The sequence below is a fragment of the Mus caroli genome, unplaced genomic scaffold (genome assembly GCF_978045245.1).
Source record: "Mus caroli unplaced genomic scaffold, Mus_caroli_1 scaffold_18, whole genome shotgun sequence".
In the NCBI taxonomy this organism is placed as follows: Eukaryota; Metazoa; Chordata; class Mammalia; order Rodentia; family Muridae; genus Mus; species Mus caroli.
The window spans coordinates 65,166,192-65,188,893 of NW_028227273.1; the positions used below are offsets into that span (position 1 = coordinate 65,166,192).

The 22,702-nt window shown below is 45.4% G+C and overlaps 1 protein-coding gene across 2 annotated transcripts in view; it reads right to left on the minus strand.

The window, feature by feature from the left end:
- The window catches only part of Mapk14 (mitogen-activated protein kinase 14), a 56,451-nt gene that overhangs the window by 10,866 nt on the left and 22,883 nt on the right, over window positions 1-22,702 (minus strand). Inside the window, exons 3-9 of one of the 2 annotated variants that reach the window (XM_021186017.2) lie at window positions 21,466-21,524; window positions 11,710-11,821; window positions 11,041-11,070; window positions 10,727-10,774; window positions 8,966-9,080; window positions 8,335-8,406; window positions 606-685 (exon numbers count right to left, since the gene is read on the minus strand). In XM_021186017.2, coding sequence (XP_021041676.1) covers window positions 606-685; window positions 8,335-8,406; window positions 8,966-9,080; window positions 10,727-10,774; window positions 11,041-11,070; window positions 11,710-11,821; window positions 21,466-21,524 — 516 coding nt within the window. The remainder of the gene's footprint in view (window positions 1-605; window positions 686-8,334; window positions 8,407-8,965; window positions 9,081-10,726; window positions 10,775-11,040; window positions 11,071-11,709; window positions 11,822-21,465; window positions 21,525-22,702) is intronic. The other variant, XM_021186018.2, reaches the window with a different exon arrangement.

Below are 22,702 nucleotides of genomic sequence, written 5' to 3' on the forward strand. Positions count from 1 at the left end.
CAAGTGGCCCCTCATGCTATTCACTGTATTGAGCAAGGTTCCTGGAGGAGTTCAGAGCCATCTGCAGACTGTCTGTGTGGTCTGAAGTGGGGAGAGGGGCTCATGGAAAGACCCCGCCCAGGAAGAGCCCCTCTAAGGAAGTAAAGAGCAGGTAACTATCAGACAAGGCCCACATCACTCACCACTGAGGTAAGGTCAGACTAGCACACAGTGTCAGAGATTAGATGCTCAGCATAAAGTGAGAAGGGCTCTTAAGCACGTGGGCAACTTCAGAGAGAAGTCAGGGCTCAGGAGGACACACACACAAATTTCCCATTAATCTCTCGGAATGAACTGGAACCCCAACTCTCAGTTTTATGAGCATACAATTGCCCCAAAGGGGTTCTCATCATCTTAAGTCCACACCCAGATAAGGATAGTTTAGAATAAAACACACTCATGCATGCAAGCGGGCTCATGCAGGCTCACATGTGTGCACACATGCATACCTCAGAAATCACACACAGCACACGTCACACATGCATTCCAAAGTCAGAGTGCAGAGTGACGGAAGGCAAGTGGTAGAGGCCCCCGAAGGTAGTAATTCAATCAAAGCGTCAACTCACAGACTCTGAGGAGATTTTCTTCAGAAGCTCAGCCCCTGGGGTTCCAACGAGTCTTAAAATGAGCTTCAACTGATCAATATCTAACGGTGGACTATAAAGGAAAATGTCGGGACAAAATAAAAGTGAAAAGCAAAACAAAACAATAATGAGCAAAATAAAACACAACAAACAAAAAAAATCTCCATAATGGAAATGAGACCCCCTCCCCCAAACAAGGCCAACATGGTGGAAGATTCTGGGTGGAAGGCTTCTGTAGGGTGGCCATTTTCAGCATGACTTGCTCCTCCTGTAGAAAGGTTCAAAATACCGCCACACATACCACACACATTTGTCACCATCATGCAGCAGGAAGTAAAGCCACTGTGGTTGGGTCTTAAGACAAGAGGCCACGCCACTCAGTCTATGAGCCCAGCCTCCACCTCCACCTCCCCTTCCACCAAGGCACTAGGAGGTAGCAAAGCAGAGTGTGCTGGCAAGCAGAGGCGGAGCACACGCTATGCAGTCTATTTGTGACTATCCCCCTAAGGCCTGACCTAATGAGCTTGTAATCTGACAGTTGGGAGGCCTGCTCTCCTTCCAGACACCGTTCACTTGAGTGTGCCCTCTGGAGACCTTCCCCTCTCCCCTCTAGGAGGTAGAACATGTGAGGGACAGCCAGCTGGCAGAGGGTGCTACCCCACTATGGAAGACACCAGGCTGCAACCATAATGCTGTAAAGTAACCAAAGTTTACTCACTAAAGACTTGAAAAGCAGAAAGGCAAAGGGCCTGGAATAGTCATTCTGCCATCCAAAGCCTCAGAACAAATGAGTATGTGTTCACCGGAAGATCAGAGGCCATTTACTCTCACTGCTTTCAGTCAGCTCCTGTGAGCATCTGAATAGCTGCTCCATACCTCAGCTGATGGTGATATAGGGAGACTGTGTGAGCCCGTCAGGCTCTGCAGGATCATTAGCCGTCCTTCCTGTGTCACCTAAAATCCCCCAGCAGCCTCTTAACTCAGTCCTTGTGCTTCATCTATCCAAGTGCTGGGGCTACAATGTATGGCTGAACCCCATCCCTTATTTTAGATTATCTGATACGTAAAAGGCACATACAACATTTAAAGAACAGATAGAGAAGATTTAGCTTGCACATACAGAGGCAAAATAAGCATGACTCAGTCAAGAGAACAGTGACTGCAAGCCACAGTTGCCTAGTCACAGGAACTGCTTATGCAATAAGATGGTATCTTGCCTCTGAAAATTTTTTTTTGTTGAAACAAAAGAAAATTCTAGAAAGGTGACAGGAAGGTACAGTCTGATGCCTGTTTTATACATGGAGTTTTCCTGGAATGCAACAAGGCCGTGCATTCGTGTATTTACAAACCAGTTACAGCTGTTTTCACAGGCCTGCAACAGTCAATAATCTTTAAGAAAAGATGAGCTAGTGCCCCAAAATGGCATCCTACAGAAAACTGAGGTAACCCAGAAGGAAGTCCACTCTGCACAAGATATTTCTGAAGTTAGAATGGTAAAAGAAAAAACTAAACAAACCCCTGCTACTGAATTTGGAAAAGAGGAGATGCTCCAGGTGTAGACAGTGGGTGGACTGAGATGGGCACTGACTCACTCAGCGTGACACTGCTGACATGCTAATGGTGACAGTTGAGCATCTTCCTTGCAGACAGAAAGAAGCTACTCAAGTTTATATAAATCTAGCTCTTCACATTTCTACTCCCCAGGAATATCTGATTAGCCACTTCAAGAGGATGTATGTTAATAGAAAAAAATTAGACTCTTCCAGTCCTCCAAGAGGTGATTTTACCATGTACAACTCCAAAGTAGTTTATTAACCAGCTGGACTTTCTTTTTTTTTTTTGGTTTTTCGAGACAGGGTTTCTCTGTATAGTCCTGACTGTCCTGGAACTCACTCTGTAGACCAGAATGGCCTGGAACTCAGAAATCCGCCTGCCTCTGCCTCCCGAGTGCTGGGATTAAAGGCGTGCGCCACCATGCCTGGCCCAGCTGGATATTCTAAAGAGGCAAGTTTCATATTCCCTTTGGGGAACGTGAAGTCTGGGTTGTTTCCTAACTGACTTAGCTTCACCTCCAAGCTGCCTGAAGAACATGCATCTATCAGCAGGCAGAGCTCATCCATACCTTTCTCCCTTGTCTGCAGGGGTGAGCAATCTCAGACTAAATCACAACCAGCTCCTCAGCCTCATATCCACGCCCTTCCGACACCTGCCACTCAACTCTTTTCTGCCTGCCTCAAACTACCATTCTTGAATAGGCTCAAAGCTTCAACTCAAGGCAAAGGTCTCAGGCACTTCTATGCCTCTTTATGCAGTTGTAAGGGAAGCCTCCACTCGTCCTGTATTAAGCCTTTTCCTTTCCCACTGTCCCTTCCAAGGGTTGTTCTAACAAGAAGCCTTTCTGGACAAGCTTTTTTGAGATGGCCTCAAACTTACTATGTGGCTGAGATGACCTGGACTCCTGAGTCTCCCGTCTCCTCTCCATAATGACCTGGGTTTTCCATGTTGGACTTCTCTCTGAAGTAACTTACCTGCACCTCTCTCTCCTCATTCCACTCTGCTTTGCCACCAGAGGAAGACTTCTGTCTGAGGCACCCCACCACTCCGGTTGGTTCACACTGACTACCCTGGTTTTGAGGGCGGCAGCAGCATCTCTCCAGCCTTGCCCAGTGCAGCCAGCCTGGCAAACACCGACTGACCCAAACACTTGACTCACTGTTCTGACCTATCCTCAAAACCTAGAAAAACATTCTATGCAGTTTATTAAAAAAAAAAAAATAGTAGTAAAAAGGATGAATGAACGTGGTGCACAGCAAGGAGGGCTGCGGCTGGAGCTGCTGCAGCAAACCTGGGAATTGGAAGGTAATAAACACAGTATGGAAGAAAACCCTCCTTAGGAGCTAAGGCAAAGCTGCCACCCAGCTATGTGACAGTGCATAGCAAGACTCAGCACAGCCTGCTATTTCCACAGTGAGCTATACTTCACAACTGGGATAGCCTTTCCTTCCCCACAAAGAAGTAAGTTTATCATCAGTTTAAAACGTATTTCAAGTAAGATGATAATACCAAATTTTAACTCATAAATTATCCGAGCCATCTTTCCAACCCTAAGGCACCGGGTTTAGTGTCAGCAATGCAACTTCTTTTTTTTTTTTCTTTCTGGTTTTTTGAGACAGGGATTCTTGTTTTGTTTTGTTTTTTTGTTTTTCGAGACAGGGTTTCTCTGTGTAGCCCTGGCTGTCCTGGAACTCACTCTGTAGACCAGGCTGGCCTCGAACTCAGACATCCGCCTGTCTCTGCCTCCCGAGTGCTGGGACTAAAGGCGTGTGCCACCACGTCCGGCACAACTTCTTTTCAAAACTGAGAACAATTTCTAGAGATGCAGCTCAGTGGTACAGTATCTGCCTGGCATACATAAGCCCTCCCTGAGTTTAAGGAAAGAAAAAACTAAAAATGAGGAAAAGACAGGAAACTAACAATGGAGAGCAATGGGTAGCTAGATATGCTGTGCACTCCAGTGCATTTGCTCAACCACCCACATTTTACTTCACCCTCTGGGGAGAGCAGACACAGGGTTCACTAGAGCACTGTATTGTCTATCTGTGATGTTCCGTAGAATGTTTGAAGAAGGACTAACTGCCCTGAGACTGTTCTAATATACCAAGGACAGTGCCCAGATCAGCACAGCAGAAGCATGTGAGTGTAATCCAGAAGCCCTGCCACCCTGTTCACATCTGTAAAAAATCATTTATTTTTATGTGTATGAGCATTTTGCCTGTGTGCATATCTGTACTACGTGCGTGCATGGTGCCCACAGAGACCAAAAGAAGATACTGGGTTCCTGAGACTGGAGTTACAGATGACTATGAACTATCTTGCAGGTGCTAGAATTTGAACACCAGCCTGGAGACTGGAAGAGCAGCTATGCTCTTTAACTGCTGAGCTGCCTCTCCTGACCATAGGTCACGTCTTAGGAGTACCGCATCCACTACAATGGGGAAAGGTCTTTTATGCATGAAGGAAATTTATACTTGATTACACAGGAAAATAACAAGTCAAGTCTGCGATCTCTGGTATGAAAATGTATTGTCTATACTGGATACAGCAAAGAAAAGGCCACACAGCTTACGGTCCTTGAGCTGAAGCTGACATGCTGGCGTCAGTGACTCCATACCTAGCTAACCACACATTTCAAAATCAAAGTAAGTGAGGGTTCCACCCGGAGAGACAGTCTGGGGCTCCCTCTTTTGCTATTAAGCTCTATCAGCTGCATTCACTTGATACACATAGCCGACCAGGCTTCTAGAGAAGGGCTTTGTTCTTTACACAACCACTAGAACACCACTCTTATTAAGCTGGATGGAAGGGTTTTCTAAGTCACAGCATAGTCATCAGTGGCAATGACTATCCAACACCATGAACCTAGTTGATACTGATAGGTTATAAACTTTAAAATTGTAGAGATTAAGTCAATCAATCATCAAGTTACATTAACCACACGGGCTCCTCAACTATGAGCCATACACAGGATAGCACACACGTAACAGATCTATGATGCCTCAAAAAGTCTTATTAGGCAGCTCTTAGAAGCTAAGATCACTAGTTCAAAGGCACAATGACTAAAAGTGAGGTAAACAGAAACCCATGGAGAAAATTGAACTCCAGGAAAGAGCAGTCTGCAAAATGTCTCATCAGTGTTCCATTTACAAACCACACAGGCTACAGCCTCAGGCCTTCTAGGCTGGCTGGAGTGGGGTCCATATGCTCTTTAGAGGCTTTGAAAAGAGTTCTAGAAACCACAGGACAGAGCAGTGAAGAGAACTTCAGGACTCCTTGGGACCTTAAGAAAAATAGATAGGGCCACTAGACTAATGATTTCCGGTTCACCCAGTTAAAACTAAACGCACACGGGTAAACTCCTACTTTTACTCAAAACACCTGTCAGAACTGCCTAGTGATGTGACTCAGCTGGTAAAGTGCTTTTCTAGCATGCATAAGGCCCTGGGATCTAGACCCAACACAGCATAAAAAAAAAAAAACAGGCACGGTAGCTCAGGAGACCAAGGCAAGAGGAGCAATGGGAGGCTATGGCTATCATGAAATACATAGTAGTTCCAGGTGAGCGTGGGCTACAAAGAAAGCCTGTCTCAAACAAAACAAAACAAAACAAAACAAAACAAAACAAAACAAATGTCTTCCACCAATAACAACAAACAGAAAAATCTGTACAGAAAAGATAGGAAAGATACCAAATATGCTGGATATTGGAGAAACCCCTAACTACTGTAGGCCCAGATGCAAAGTATAAACTCGTCCAAAACACCCTAGAAAACAGGTACCTCAGAGCCCCCTGCCCACTGAGGGCCGGTTAGGATCTGGTCATAGTGCTTAGCTACTCTGAGCTCCCTGAAGCCACGGTCCAAAAAGACCCAGCTACTGCTTAGCCTGGCAGCACGATGCTGGTTTTTCGAGGCACACAGAACCCAAGGATTACGGGGTGGCAGAAGCAGGGCAGTGTACACCAGGGTTGGAATCACTGTGAGTGGCCTGACAGTGTGACCCATGAAGCTGTGAGGGGGATGCCCCAGTGAGTCCCCAGAATATGAGCTGTGGACAGAGTTACAGGCAGTGAGCCAAGAGAGAAGGCATATGGATCCATCCAGCAAGGTCACAGGAGCTGGGCTGCCCAAGCTCTTTGGAACTCAGCTCATGCCACCCAAGCCTTGGAGGATGGATGCTAAACTATGGGACTTTAATGCTCCATCTCACCTTGCTTTGGTCTGGCCCTTCCTTACCTTTGGAGGAGAATGTTTATGCCACTGAAAGGAGAAGCATATAATCTGTTGACTGTAACAGGGGCTACAGCTGAGAGTTTGCCTTGAGTATCGGAGACTAATGAGGACCTGGATTCCTGTTCATGGACTGAGTGTGTTTTATACTATAAGCTAAGTATATGGCCTTCAGAAGGTAGGGTTGGAGTATTAACAGTATGGACTTCAAATGTCTCCTGCTGTGCATCTGACCCCAGCTGGCGCTGCTATTTTTTATGCTGGGAACATTAGGAGGTGGGGTCTGGGAGAGGAAGCAGGTCACTGGGAATGAGTCCTAGAAGGTACTTTGTTCTTGGATGTTTTCCTCTCCCCAGCCTCCTCTCGTTCCCTCTCTCCTGCTTCCTGGCCACCATGAAGTGAGCAGCCAGCCTCCTCTGCCACACGCTCCTGCTACCCTGATGCTTTATCTCATCATGGACCGAGACTTCTGAACCCATGAGCCAAAAATAAGTATTTCTCTCAGGTATCTATCTGTCTGTGGCCATGACAAGCTACTGATACAGCCACTGGTGAAGCTAGCACTTCCTGATGGCTCTGGTCTCAGTAAAGTCGCAACCACAGAGCTGTATACGGTTAAGGAAAGAGAGAGATGTGGATATTGGAAACTTGATCAAAGCCACATAGTTCTAAAGTAAAAAAAGCTAAAATCTAAAATCTAAATTCCAAGGCCTTAGCATCTAACTTGCATACATGGACTACAAAAGCAATGAACTGAGACACTTCCCTAAGGATAGTTCTGTCAGTCTGTCTGCCTATGAAGGCATGTGTCTCTGGGACTAGCCAAAGGACAGCTGAAGAGACACCAGGGGAAAAGGAAGAGAAGAGAGAACAGCTTCAGGATGGTCTCAGAGTACAGCACAAGGTGCATCATAAACCCTGCCTAACCCTCTCAGCTTGGACTGTAAGCAAGCCAAAATCTCGAAGGGAATAGAGATGGTCAGGTGATGACATCCTGGAGTGGAGAATAACAGAGTGAGCTGCACCAAGTAGCACGCACAGGAGCAGACAGCATTACCCGAGGAGCAGAGGATTCCACTCCATAAAAGACTGTCTAGCAGAAAACTGTCACAACAGACACAGTGGCATCGCAGTCCCTGGAGAAGGGCAGCCTAAGCGGACAGCACCTGAGCTTACAGTCTAATGTGTTAGGCAAGAGCTCACCGCGCAGTTAGAAGGTGAAGCATGTGTCGCTATGGTATTTCTAAGAGCCCAGCCAAAACCAGTTGCAGGTTACTAGGGATTTACAAAATTCCTCCTGAAGACGGATTTTAAGCATCCGTTTTAACATTTTCACCTAACACCCTCCTTAAGCAGAGCTGGTGGGCGTTCTCACAATCACATTCAATGATATTCCTAAGCCATGGGACAAGTGCCCAACAGATAGGAACGAGTGCTTAGTGCCCAAAACCCAAATGAGGTAAGTATGGGACTAAAGTGGGGCTGGCTCTAAACAGGGACAACAAGAGCACACAGCAGGGTCTCTCTTTTCCTGCTTCTTTTGTTGGTTGTTAAGCAGCAAATAGGACAGGACTCAGCGGGCGTGTCAGCAGAGGGGCCCACAGTCTGTTTAGTACATAAGCAAATGTGAGAACCAGATCCCTCTGAGGTACAGGTGGCTGTGTACAATCACCAAGGATTTGTAGGAATAGACTAAACTCATTAATAAAGGGACTTGCTGCAAAAATATGACAGGTGAGTTCTAAGCTTGTTTTCTCAACCCCAAAGCCTTTTCCTGGCAAGGTGAGCAACTCAACAAGAGGACAGACCTCAAAAGCCACGCCTGAACTGCAAAGAACTGAGTCTTCCCCACCAACGAGTTAGGGAAGCACACATCTACCACAGCACACACATGAGAAACAGGACCAAAACGTGTTAAAGGATACGGTCTGTACCAGGAAACAACGTTCTTCCGGTCAACAGCTCAGCCATGATGCAGCCCACGGACCAAATATCCACTGGAACAGTAAAGAGGATACAAGCACTGACATGGTTTCTATTCATATTCATGGACACAAATGACTCTAACTATGAGTGAGAGATTCAAGTCAGGATTTAAGATACCCAAGGTTTGACAATCTTTTTTATATAAAAATAAACTTATTAAAATTGTCACTCAAGAAAGGACTCCACAGGTCGTGCAACTCGGAATATAATTAAGATAAAAGAAATAAGCAACTCACAAAGGGGCAGAACTTTGTTACTGGGAAAATGGTGAAGCCTCCCAGGAAACATAGGTGTTAGGATTAAGAGACCACTCCCCTCAGGTAGTGTCACAGAAAGAATGACACGGAAGACTTAAGAAGTAAGGCCCCAGCTGCTAAGTCATCTGAAAGCCATGTTATGGAGCACCCCTTCCCCATCCGGGGAGGCGACTGAAGCAGTCAGTACCTGTCTGGTTGTAGTGCATCCAATTCAGAAGACTTAAGAAGTAAGGCCCCAGCTGCTAAGTCATCTGAAAGCCATGTTATGGAGCACCCCTTCCCCATCCGGGGAGGCGACTGAAGCAGTCAGTACCTGTTTGGTTGTAGTGCATCCAATTCAGCATGATCTCCGGGGCTCGGTACCACCTGGTAGCCACGTAGCCTGTCATCTCATCATCAGTGTGCCGAGCCAGCCCAAAATCCAGAATCTAAGGGCAAGAGCAGAAGTCAGGCATGGGAGCAGCAAGTTCTGCCACCTCACAACCAGGAAAGCAGGAAGTCACTTTCAGAAAGTAGGCGCCCCAGTTTTCACTCAGAATGCATGGCATGATAAAACAGTCCAAGAAACTTTAAAAGTAAAGCTTCAAGCAAAGCAACCCCCCCCCCACCCCCCAGAATTTACTCAAGGACAAAAACATACGCTCACACGGGTCTGCACATGAACGTCCACCATAGGTTTATATTCCGAACCACAACGGTGGCAAGTGCTCACTAATAGGACAGCAGCGTACAAACTTTGGTATGCTTATGAAATGGAAACTGCTGAACAACTGAGAATACTGGAGCACACAGTACAGATGAACACACAATCCAGTAATGTGCATGACTCTGGACAGTTCCATTTATACGAAACAAGATTAATCCAGAGTCAGAATTGGGTCATTGAATTGCCTGCATTGAATGAAGGGTGAGGGTCATGGGTCACTAGGAGGGGACACTCAAACCTTTTGAAACTATGGAGGTTACTATGTCATCACTGTGGTTACATGGACATTACAACTCTACAAAGAAGTACATTTTTTTCCTTTTCAATTTCATGTACATGGGTGTTTTGCCTGCATGGATATTTGTGCACCAAGACTGTGCAGTGTCCACAGAGACGAAGAGTGGGCATCAGGTGCTCTAGATGCAGATGGCTGTGAGCAGCCATGTAGCTGCTGGGAAATGAGCCATCTCTCTAGCCCCCTGCAGACATTTCAAAAAATTCATTGCTGGGCAGTGGTGGTGCACGCCTTTAATCCCAGCACTTGGGAGGCAGAGGTAGGCGGATTTCTGAGGCCAGCCTGGTCTACAGAGTGAGTTCTAGGACAGTCAGGGCTACACAGAGAACCGCTGCCTTGAAAAACCACCCCCCCCCCGCTGCCCCAAATAAATAAAATCATAAAAAAAAAAATCATAGTGCTACTTTTTTTCTTTTTTATTAGATATTTTCTTCATTTACATTTCAAATGCTATCCCGAAAGTTCCCTATACCCTCCCCCTGCCCTGCTCCACAACCCACCCACTCCCCCTTCCTGGCCCTGGCATTCCCCTGTACTGGTGCATAGAATTTCGAAAGACCAGGGGCCTCTCCTCCCACTGATGGCTGACTAGGCCATCCTCTGCTACATATGCAGCTAGCAACACAAGCTCTGGGGGGGTACTGGTTAGTTCATATTGTTGTTCCTCTTATAGGGTTGCAGACCCCTTTAACTCCTTGGGTAGCTACTTATTTTTTAAAGACAGCTAATTTACTTAGGTTTTATTTAGATCATTCTGAGATCTACAATTTTTCCTTTTAGGAACCTATCTAATAATCAGTGCTCCAGGAAGGCTTAACCGACAATTACAATTAACATGTTGCATTTCTAATTTAATTATCTTTTAAAAATGAAAACAAGACACCGACATCTACTTCCAAAGTTACTCAAACAGCTTGTTCAGCCTAGTTCAAATCTCACAGTCTGATATTCCTAAGGACAAAGGACTTTTCAAATAGCAAGTCATGGCTTATAAATCATTTTCTCTAAGTGTGGTTGGTCACGATTCTGAGGGACACGTAAGGGAAGCAAACAGTCCATCTCTTCTTTCTTACCTTGAGCTCACAGTCTTCGTTCACAGCTAGGTTGCTGGGCTTTAGGTCCTGGAAAGCAAGCAGAGAGAGCTTATCAACAATGCACAGAGTCTGCTCCCTACAGGTGCTAAAGATGCACACATGTCGAAGAGCTCTCAGAAAGAAAGGCAGACTCCAGGCAAGCCCTGAGCAGGCACATGGCAAGTGTTCCTTTACCAGGTCTACACTGAGAACAAGGTTGCAGAAAATCACTGTTTAAGTTACAAGGCTGAGATCTGAACTAGATGCCCCACCCACACTACCAAAATAATTACCATGTCAGGTATAATACATACCCTGTGAATTATGTCAGCCGAATGTATATACTGCAAAAGAGAAGAAAGTAGGTTGAATGAAAGCCATCTTCAGCTTTTTGGTGTCATATCCTCTAGAATGCTTGCAGTGCTCTCCCCTCAGTCAAGCACTGTGCACGCTCACAGTGGGTCATTACACAAACTCTAATTCTCACTCCACCTACTGGAGTTGTCAGCTTATTTTCTTTCTCGAGGATGACTTCAGTAGGAGTTCCAATGTGCTAAACATCAAAGGTGGTTCTGAAGAGGTCCCCCCACCCCCAGACAGCCTTGGTGGCTGGCACACATGCTGCACACAGTGGTCGTTCTTTTTCTACCTCTCAAGTCCCGAGAAGTAATATAAAAGCAGCTCACAGCCCCGAAGAATATTTTAAAGCCTCAGGATCACACTGACTGCATACCAGGTTGTATCAGGATGCTACTAACTTTTCAATGTGGCTAAAAGTCTCTTGGATATTCCGACTAAAGGATCAAAGGGAAGGACAACATTTATTTGCTTTCTAGTAAACTGGCCTGGGAAATACAAGAGCAGCAGGGTTGGTTGACTCTGTAACTCTTTTACGTTTTTCATAAGAAAAACTGTCTTTTCTAAGTTCTTACTACACAGGAGCGATAACTCACTTCCCCAAATGACAAAGCTATTGCCTGTACCTTCAGCCCTCGGAGGATCTGGTAGATGAGAAACTGAACGTGGTCGTCGGTCAGCTTCTGGCACTTCACGATGTTGTTCAAGTCTGCCCCCATGAGATGGGTCACCAGGTACCTGGAAACACAAGGGGTGTGTGTGTGTGTGTGTGTGTATGTTATATACCGATGCAGGAAAGACCGCCCAAGAAGTACCACACCAGCCCAACTGAGCACAGCCTTGCCTTCCTACATGCACTATCCTCTCCACACTTATACCACTCCTACTTGCTATGTCTTTTCCTGGTCTGTAAAGAAACCACGAAGGTGAGAAGAAACCTGGATGGACGAGGATCAGAAAGCACGTGCACTGTAAGTGCTTTCTTTCTCTTTGTCTTCTCTTTGCTGAGACAAGTCTTATGTGGCTCAGGTCACCTCAAACTTAGTCAAAGATGACCTTGGCTTTCTGATTCCAGCCTCTACCTCCTGAGTGCTAGTGTGATGGACTATGCACCACTGTGGTGGTCTGAATGAGAATGGCTCCCATAGGTTCATAGATTTGTTTGGTCCTCAGTTATGGAACTGTTTGAGAAGGAGTAGTAGGCGTATTAGCTACTTTTGTGTCATTTTGACACAAGCAAGAGTCATCAGAGAGGGAGCCTCAGTTGAGACAATGTCTCCACATGACCTAGATGTAAGGCATTTTCTTAGTGATTGATGAGGGAGAGCCCAGCCCACAGGGGTCATGCTCCCCTGGAGGGGTAGTTCTGGGTTCTGTAAGAAAGCAGGCTAAGCAAGCCAGTAAGCAGCAGCATTCCTCCATGGCCTCTGCATCAACTCCTGCTTCCAAGTCCCTGCCCTCAGTACTTTATATATGAAACTATGAGTGAGATCCTTCCCTCCCAACGTACTCTTGGGTCATGGCATGTCATCACAGCAGTGGTAACCACAACTAAGATTGGAGGGGTCGTTGGGATAAACTGTGAGGTTTCAAAAACCCAACCAGGCCCAGCCCCTGCACCCCAATGAAAATATCCTACCTCTAAAGCTGTAACCAAGCCCCAAATTAAATGCTCTCCTCTCTAAGTTGTTTTTTCACAGCAACACAACAGTGCTTGAGATCAAACCTGATGCTTCAGGCCTCTAAGCCACACCCCCAGCCCTTCAATTGTGTTTTTGCAGTGTGATTAGCTGTACTCACATAATAAAGGATCCTGTATCTGCAATCCCATCACCCTATGTTTACCTCACTAAACCCCGTGCTGTTTTAAGATTTTCAAAGTGGAATCCTTTCAAAAATGACTAGCAAAAGGCTTATGAGCACTATCGTGCTCTCCCTTAAAGGAAGGAGGAGCAAGGCAGTCCAGAGCTCCCGCAGGTGTGGTGCTGAGTGTCCATCCTGTTTTATGGAGTGAGATGAGGGTGTGAGTACACTCAGGACAACAGGCTCTCAAACTTAGGCCACACAAACTCTCACCACTACTGAAGCAGCAGCATGGGGACAGAGCAGAGCAGAGTACCAGGGCTGCATGTGTAAGAGAGCAGGGGTCCTCTCCTCACGAGGCTCAGGAGGGCTGACTGCTATATGAAGATTAGAGGGACTTGGCCTAGTTTTGACTTTAAAAATGAGATTTTAGCCATTTTCCTAAATCTTGCCTTAAGGAAAAGGTGAACTTCATACATAATTTAAGAGTAAATTAAGAGGCTGGAAAAATGGCTTATCAGTGAAAGTGCTTCCTGCTGTTGAGGGGACCTGAGTTCAGTTCCCAGAAACCATGTTGGGCAGCTCAGAGCTGCCTGCTCCAGAAGACCTAATGCTCTTTTCTGGCCTCTGTGGGCACTGCACTCATGTGCATACAGACACATGCTCTAGCATACACACAAAACACTTCTTCTTTTTTTTTTTTTAAATATATTTTATTACGTATTTTCCTCAATTACATTTCCAATGCTATCCCAAAAGTCCCCCATACCCTCCCCCCCTCTCCCCCATTTCCCTACCCACCCATTCCCCCCCCCCTTTTTTTTGGCCCTGGTGTTCCCCTGTACTGGGGCATATAAAGTTTGCAAGTCCAATGGGCCTCTCTTTGCAGTGATGGCCGACTAGGCCATCTTTTGATACATATGCAGCTAGAGTCAAGAGCTCCGGGGTACTGGTTAGTTCATAATGTTGTACCACCTATAGGGTTGCAGGTCCCTTTAGCTCCTTGGGTACTTTCTCCAAAAACACTTCTTTAGAAAAATAAAGAGTAGCCATGCAGTGGTGGTGCACTCCTTCAACTCAGCTCTCAGGAGGCGGAGGCAGGAGGATCTCTGTGAGTTTGAGGCCAGCCTGGTCTACAGAGTTAGTCCCAGGACAGCCAGGGCTACAAAGAGAAACCCCCAAAACAAAAAAGTAAACTAGACTCTTTGAAGTGTTTTTATCAAAGCAGTTTTGATTTGAGTTCCAAGCCCACAAAAAACATAATCAAAGGCAGCTGCCAAGCCTGATGGCCTGAGGCCCATGCTAGGACCCACACACACTATGGAAGGAGAGAAATGGCTCCTATAGGTTGTTCTCTGGCCTCCACGTGCATGCTGTGGCATGCATACATAAATTCATACAAGTTTAACATTTTACAGATGTCACCATAGTTGGACAATTTCCCTAACAGTTCCTCAAAATTGAATGAAGTAAGACAGTCTCTCCTTATCCCAGTCATTTGTTTTTTGGTGGTGCTGAGGAACCAGTGTCTTGTGCGTGTGAGGCAGACACTCTTACAACTGAGGTCCCCCATTCCTGGAGCTAGTGAGACAGGATCTTACCTGAGATGCCCTTGACATTCTTTTGCCTCTCCTCCTGAGTGCTGGGCTTAGAGGCAGCTGACCCAACACCTGCTTCAGGACTGCATTTTTAGCTTCAAACTGGCATATAATCTGATAAATGTAGGAATGCAGAGCAGGGCTACTAAAATGAACTCTGTGGGTGGTAACACTCACCATGAAAGCCTGAGCTCCATTCCTAAAGCTGTCCTCTGACCTCCATACCACAGTGCACACGCATCTGCAACCATCACACACAAACACACTGGCCCAGCAAATGGTCAGACTCCACAGCCCCTATGTAACTCACTCCCAGCCCCCCTTCCTATCACACACAACTGTCTCTGATGAGCTGGGAGACGTAGGTGGTGGATCCAGCACTCCTGATCCATTTTATCACAGACGTTTGTAAGAGCAGGATGAGATGGTCAAACCATCGTGTACATACAATTAGTCACTTACACAGAAATAAGACACCGCTCCCCTCCTGGGCTACTAGTTGACTAAAAGCAGTATTTATGGTGGAGTTCTTTCAGCTAATAATTCCATGCTGTTCCCACAAGGTCCAAGATCAGTACCACCAAGTATCAAATTTCAGCTCATATATAGAAGGAGTTCAAAAGCAAGTCATACAACATAGGACAGGAGCAAGCACCACAGTTACTGTCTATGGGAGGCAAGCCACTTCTCAAATCAGCAGGATACAGAAGCACAACACAGATGACCTCGCATGTTCTACCCCAGTACCATAAAAGCAGAATGGATAATCTGAAAGGGGCACCACTAGAGAGCCACCTGTCTGTCTCTACAGTATCTGATCCTGGTGAGTGTACTTAATGGCATTTGAGAAGACATGCTTGCTATTATCACTGGACTAAATAGTAAATTCTTAAAATAATTTAAGGAAGGCTGGAGTGCACTGCAGTGGGAAAGCTATCCAATACCTCATCTTTAAAAGATTAAGTGAGATTATATTGTAAGCTGAAGGCCAAAACAACGACGTTCACGACTGGATTCCAGTTTGCTTCTCACTTGGGATATGGCATCCTCTAAACTTAAGTGAGACAAATAACTTGTCTCTTAACCAGCACTAAGTGGGACTCAGGATTGATGATTTTCAGAGCTCCAAACTGCCCTGTTCCAGAGCCACGCTTGGGTGACAACCAATTGTTAAGATTCCCACCATCCCAGGCTTTTTAAAATCAGAATACAAAGGTTCAAAACAAAACAAAAACCTCTTGTTACAGCCTGGCATCTCCACCACTATGGGCTCTATCTGAAAGTAATTAAGAAAAGGCAGAGCATGTCTTCCAGGTTTAAACAGGGCTTAAAACAGCAGCAGGAGCTGACAATTAACCAATGATCACACTTCTCCCTTGTTCACAGTGAGAGAGAATCCTTCCAGCCCCTTACTTTCCCCAGTGACCTCTGACCTACTGGCTACTTCCTTGTTGGCTCTCAGTTGCACACTGGGCTTTAAATACAACAGAACACAGTGGTGCAGGTATGGCCTTGGATATGTAACAGGAAATGGAGCCAAAGTACCAAGAAGAAAGCAGTTTTGTTCACATTCTTATACAATAAAGGTTTCAATCTGTTCCCTCATCTGACAACCTGAGATGCTAAGTCTACATCACAGTGTTTTGTCAGTTGACAAGACTGACACTCAAGTCCTCTGTAAGTTTGAGATGCTGCTAACAACCCAGCTAATAGCACAGACCATCTGCATGTTTTACAGTTCTAGCCACTTGAGTGGGACATGCTTTTTGATTGATTGTTCTGTGTTTTAAAGACAAAGTCTCTCTGTGTAACCCTGGCTGTCCTAGAACTTGTTAGTTCTTGCACTCATTTCCTCTACAATAATATCTGCAGGTAGGCCTGCTACTGCTCCAAACACTAACAATCAGGAATAAAGGAAAGCACCCCACTCTAACAGAGGTTACAAAGCAAGGGAGAAAACAGACAGAAATATATGGTGACAATATTTGCAAAGTGCCAGGCAGAGTAAGGCACAGATAGTGCCTAGAGATCACAGCTCAGCTAGGGCACAAGAGGGGAATAAGGTTCTGATCCAGAGAACCTTGTATGGGACCAAGGGGAACCAATCAGCAAGTGTGGAGAGGCCAGGCTGTGAGGAGAGCAGGCAGAGGCCTTGCTGGGGTGTGGCTGGTTGTCTGTATTAGAAAGAATACAAAGACAGAGAGACACAAGTGGAAAGTGGGTCACACAAGGTCAGAGAGTGCACAGAGCCAGACCATGCTGGGTCTCCCAAACCTACCACACTGCACACTATGTGGTCATTTAAACTCAATGATTAGAGAACATGCTTGCTGTCTTCCTCAAGGATGAGGACTGTTTTTGGCAGAGGCAGATATTCAAACACGGAACAAAACTTATAGTGTTTGCTGACTTGGTGCCCTCAGTTCTAGTTAACTGAACCACAGTGCCCAAGCTTACTCTGCACAGGAGCAAGGCCAGCCTGGTGACCAACTGCTCTCCAGCTTTATTAAAATGAGAGCTGCTGAGTACCCCACAGTGCATCCTCTAGATCACAGCAGACTTCGAGATTCTTCCTGTCTCTTCAGGACTGAGCATGACTAAGCTGGTGGAGGTAGTGTGCTTGCTCAGCGGCATGAAGCCCAGGGCTCTATTCCTGACACTGCATAAACTAGGTAGGAAAATGCATGAGGATCTGGAGTTCAAGGCCATTTTTGGTTACACAGTTATTTGGAAGCTACCCTGGCATGCAGGAGATTCCATCACAAAGATAAACTAACAAATATAAAGAGTGAAGCAGAGATGCAGAGGCTGGCAGATCTCTGGGAATCCCAGGTCAGCCAGGGATACATGGTGAGATCCTGTCTCAAATAAATGAATGAAGGAAACAAAGAAAGAAAAGGAAAAAAGGAAGGGAAAAAAAATCAAGAACAAAAAATTGTAAGTTGGGGAGGAAGTCCCATTTCTACTTACCCTGATATAAGCTGGTTTTCCTGAAAGTTGAAGAAAGTATTTCCAAAAAGTCTTAAAAGTACCCCCTGCGTACTCAGCTAAGACAGCTTGGTTAAGAATGTTTGGGAGACTATGAGGCAGTGGTGGCGCACGCCTTTAATCCCAGCACTTGAGAGGCAGAGGTAGGCGGATTTCTGAGTTTGAGGCCAGCCTGGTCTAAAGAGTGAGTTCCAGGACAGCCAGGGCTACACAGAGAAACCCTGTCTCAGAAAACAAAAAAAACAAAAAACAAAAAAAGGTAATATAGTCTATTGAAACTTTCTGCATTTGTAAATATTCAGGATACACAACATGACACCTGTACACTGACCAGTACAGGCAAGAACTAAGAACATTAGAAGTGCTCAATGATCTCCCATTTGTGTCTCTGTAATGTGCAACCTGCCTAACCATGTCATACAGCAGTCAGAATTCCATGTGCTCCATACCAAGCCACCTCCATGACTTGCAAGCAAAAACAGTCCACTGCCAGTCCATTGCTCCTTTCTTAAAGGCACATGTGGTCTTTCAGATAAAGCAAAAATGTGAACCATCTGATGAAAGGAAAAGCAGTAACTGAAACATAAATGCACAGACTCGGGGAAAAGCACAATAAAGCCAGAGGCAACTGTAGCTTTGCTCATTAGCATGGGAAGTGCAGACTCAGACCTGGAGCCTGCAATGCATCTGGCAGCCTTAGTCTCTAATCCTTAGTATGCTGTTTGCGCGACAATTTTTTCTTAGTGAACACAAATGGTTTCAAGGCTCGATCGGCAACACTACACTATTCTTGTTGCCTGTGTGAAGATGTATACTATGTGGAGAACACAGAGGTAGGCTCTGTTCTGGAAGGGTGCTAACGTTTTGACTGGTATCAACATCACTAACAGTCAGCAATGAAACACTCCCTACTGTAACCTCAGGCTCTCCAGTGTTCTCATGGAAAGCATATTAACTGACTTGCAGGTACTCAGCACTTAGGGCACAGTACCTACCAGACAGCACTTGAGAGCTGCTTTGCTCAAACAAGAGCTAGGACTGGGGAGGGCTCAGGGGTTAAGAGCACTGGCTACTCTTGCACAGGACTCCACACTGTGGCTCACAACCACCTATAACTCTAGCAGAAGATATGACATACTTTCCTGACCTACACAGACATCAGGTATGTATATACCATATACATACATACATACATACATACATACATATGTGTACAGACATATATACACACAATAAAAAAAATAAATCTTTTTAAAAGTTGCTAAAACCCAGTTGGAGGTAAAAACAGAAGTCTCTGCTCTTGTTGAAACGACTGCAACTTTAAAGTTGTAATAAATGAATACAATTTTATTTACTGGGGTAAATACTGGTAGTGGGTGGGTTAAACCTAGACAATAAAATTTAACCATTCAAATAGACATCAGTCTTCATTAGTGCCTTTTTAATGTAGCAAAAATAGGTCCACTTTTCATTCCAGAATGCTCAATCAAAGCAAAACCCAATACTTGTAGTCCACAAATCTTTTTTTTTCCTGTTAGAGTCTAACCTTACTAAAAACTTAGGTTAACACTCAGACCTAACTCCAATGCTTTTCAAAGTAATTCACAAAAGACTGCAGCAGCATTTGTTTCTCATTTAGACTCCACCACATTCTCTTTTCCAAGCACGGGCTGCAGCAGGGCTCTGTAGTCTGCTCAGCCTGTGTGGGTGGAGCCTCTGTTCTGCTGCTGAGACAGGACTGCAGGAACAGGCGGACACTGTTCTTAGTCACTGCCAGTCTTCCTTTCACTTGCTTCCTAAACTTTCATTTGTAGGTGAGCTAACGTGGCTGAGCTCCTGTACAGGGGCCAAACTGCCTTCCCTCCCACTGCTACCTCTCCTCTCCTGCTCCATCTTTGCATTCACTTGTTTTTCCCTTTTCTATAGACATGACACAGAGAGCAAATGTATCTGCCTGCTTGTTCTGTTGGAAAAGACAAATAGCGTGGACATACATTCCAAAGAGAGAGGAGAGAAGCAGGACTTGCACTGGGAGCATCAGGAGTGAGGTCGTATGTATAGTGTGGATGGTGAGCAATAACCCCACACAACCCTATGCCAAAGGCTTCCTTTCCAAGGGTGCTACAAAAGCAGTGAAACCTCTGGGTAGTAATGTAGCCAGTCTTTGCTACTTTGTGGGTTCTTCTTTTTCCCACCCTTTATCCCCTGGGTTCACCCCCATCACCAGATAGAGAGGGAAGGTGGGAGGGAGAGAGAGATCCCTGAATCTAATTTCTTTCTTCTGGTTTTTCTTGAGCACTACCACTAGCAAGTGCAACCAGCCCTCCTAAACAACCACTAACCATCAACCTAGCATTGGGGTCCTAGCACTTACATACGTTGTAAAAAGTTTCCAGAATTCCAAACATTACACAAGTGCAGAAACTATCTATAGCTGGAAAAAAACTGTGCTAGAGCACAAGGCAAATCACAGTCAGCTGCTGCACGGCAGCACCATATCCCCACACCTGGGACTAAAACAAAGACAGTCGTACACTATTTCTGTAAGCACAGCATTTCTTGAGGAAAGCAAAATTCCAAATTCCCTACAACACGGCAAGGCTTAAGTCATCAGGGGTGTGACTTTGCAGACTGTGAAGTCCTGGTCCTTTCTTTCTTTTGCTTCTTAGCCATGAGATGAGTGGTTTCTGTTATACCAACACTCTCTACCACTACCTGGCACCTCTACCAGAAGCCTAGAAGCCATAGGCTCATCTGACTATGATGTGAAACATTTAAAACCAGGAGGTAAGGAACTCATTTTTCTCTTTACATAAGCTAATTTCTTTGCTCATGTCGTAGAGAAAGGTGGCTTAGTAATACAAAAAGAAGCGCAGTGATGACCTACAGTTTAGCTTTTACAATAAACATTCTTTGCACTTAGGAATTCGAGAATCCTAACAAAACCGAACGTACAACTGTGCTTAAGATGTTTCCCCTTCTGCAGCACAGTGTGTCTCTTACTTAGGTGGGGTGGGGCTCAGTGTCTTTTCCTCTTCTTTTGATAAACAACCTGACATAAGCATTTTAAGGGAGACAGCTGTACATAGTCATCACACTGCACCAGCAAGCACAGACGAACTAGACGCTACTGCTCTGCTGCCTTTTCTGTCTTACACAGCTGCAGATGCCCTGCCTAGGGAACAGTCACAACCACAGTTTAGATGGCTCTTCCCTCATCAATTAACAGTCAAGACAACCCCCTCCCCCTCCCCCCAAGCATGCCCAGAGGCCCATCAGGTGATTCTGGCTTCTGTCAAGATGATAATTAATACGGGTGTTAATCATACTAGGAAAGATATGGTGGTGAGAAGGCTGGATTTGCACAAGACACTTGCTGTCTTGCATCACATGTGTGTCAGCATGCAAAGCATTCGTGAACAATGGAGCAAACCTTAGTTGCAATCAGAAGAACAGCCCCATCTGAGGTGCATTCTGTAGGGCTCCTACGCCCTGGCAGTTCCCAGCCAGGTGCTCTCACTAACACATCTGTGTATTACCATCCCCTTTGTCCCTGTTTTATTTCTCCTGGCCTCTACTTGTGGTTCCTGGGACTTCCAGGCTCTGCTTTCTAGAAGGCATCAGACTGGAAGAAGTCATTAAGTACCAGTATGTAGCCTCAGTATCGCCTCCCACCATGAGGGATCAAAGAAGGAAACACCTATGTGGACTTGCATTTATAAGAAAAACAATTATAACCAAAATTCCCTATACTCCCTCTCTGTGGAACTTTTGTAAGGACTCATCATTGGCTCTGAATGGGCTACACTGTGCCCTAATGCACCATACACTTCACCATATCACATACATAATATTCACTTTATGTATCCCTCCCCCAAGAAACCAGAATAGGTGGAGAATAATCTTCTGAGGTTTGGGTACTGCTGAGCAGTTCCAATGGGCTGCTCATCCCCATTCGCTTGCTGAGGCTGCAAACACAAAAGATTCACTCACACGTCGTTGAATTCCTCCAGTGACCTTGCGGGTGTAAACACATCCAACAGACCAATCACCTGCAAGAACACATAAAAATCAAACAGTGGGAAAGTAGTGGTCTTCTTACAGTACCACTGCAGTGTTTTAGGTAGAACTAACTCCAAGTACAGCCACACCTATGTGCTCAGTGTCCTAACTTTCTACCCAGACAGTGGTTCTGTCTTCTATATGCTAACATCATTTCTTTCTGGGGTTTGGGTGTTTGCAGACAGCATTTCATATGGCCCAGGCTAACTTGGACTCCTGATCTTCCTGCTGCCACCTCCCAAGTTCATACAGATGTATGCCACAACACCTGCTTATCACTTCACATAATACCATGAAAAATCCCTCTATCTTCTTAGAATTTGTTAACATAGCCAGTAGTGTATCAGACAGAAAAAAGAATTGGGATTCCTGCCTTATGTAATATTTATTTTGTGTCTCTTTCTCTGTGTGTGTCTGCCTTTCTCCCCTGCCCCTATGTGCCTGCATATGTGTGTGTATCCCTGGATGAAGAGGGAGGAGGCACTGAACCCATGAAGCCAGAGTTACAGGCAGGTGTGAATCACCCAATGTAGGTGCTGGGAACCAATCTTGGGTCCTCTATAAGAGCAGCAAATGCTCATAGCCACTGAGACATCTCTGCAGTCCCAAGTCTTTGTTCTTCACTGCATAACATCGATAGACTGAAAGGTGAGATAATTTCTACATTAAGTGTAAGTATTCTGATCTTTTCTCATTCCCCCCCCACCCCCGTGCCTGCTTTGTTCAAAAATACAAAGCAATCAATACAGGGCTGGAGAGTGGCTCAGTAATTCCAACCCAATCAGGGTTACATACTGGGACCCTGTCTTAAACAAACAAACAAACAAACAAAGAAACATGTTAAAAATACAAATCACAGCCAGTTGTGGTGGCTCACACCTTTAATTCAAACACTTGAAGTTCAGAGGCAGGTGGGTCTCTATGAGTTCGAGGCCAGCCTGGTATACAAAGTGAGTTGCAGGACAGCTAGGGCTTACACAGAGAAAAACCCTGTGTCTAGAAAACAAAACAAACAAAACACACCAAACACTACTATCTAAGCAAAGAGTGGTGGTTACTCTTGCAGAGCCGCCAGGTTTGGTTCTCAGCACCCACAGTGGGGCTCACAAGCATCTGTGAGTCCAGTTCCAGAAATCTGACATCTTCTGGTCTACAAGGGTACTGCATC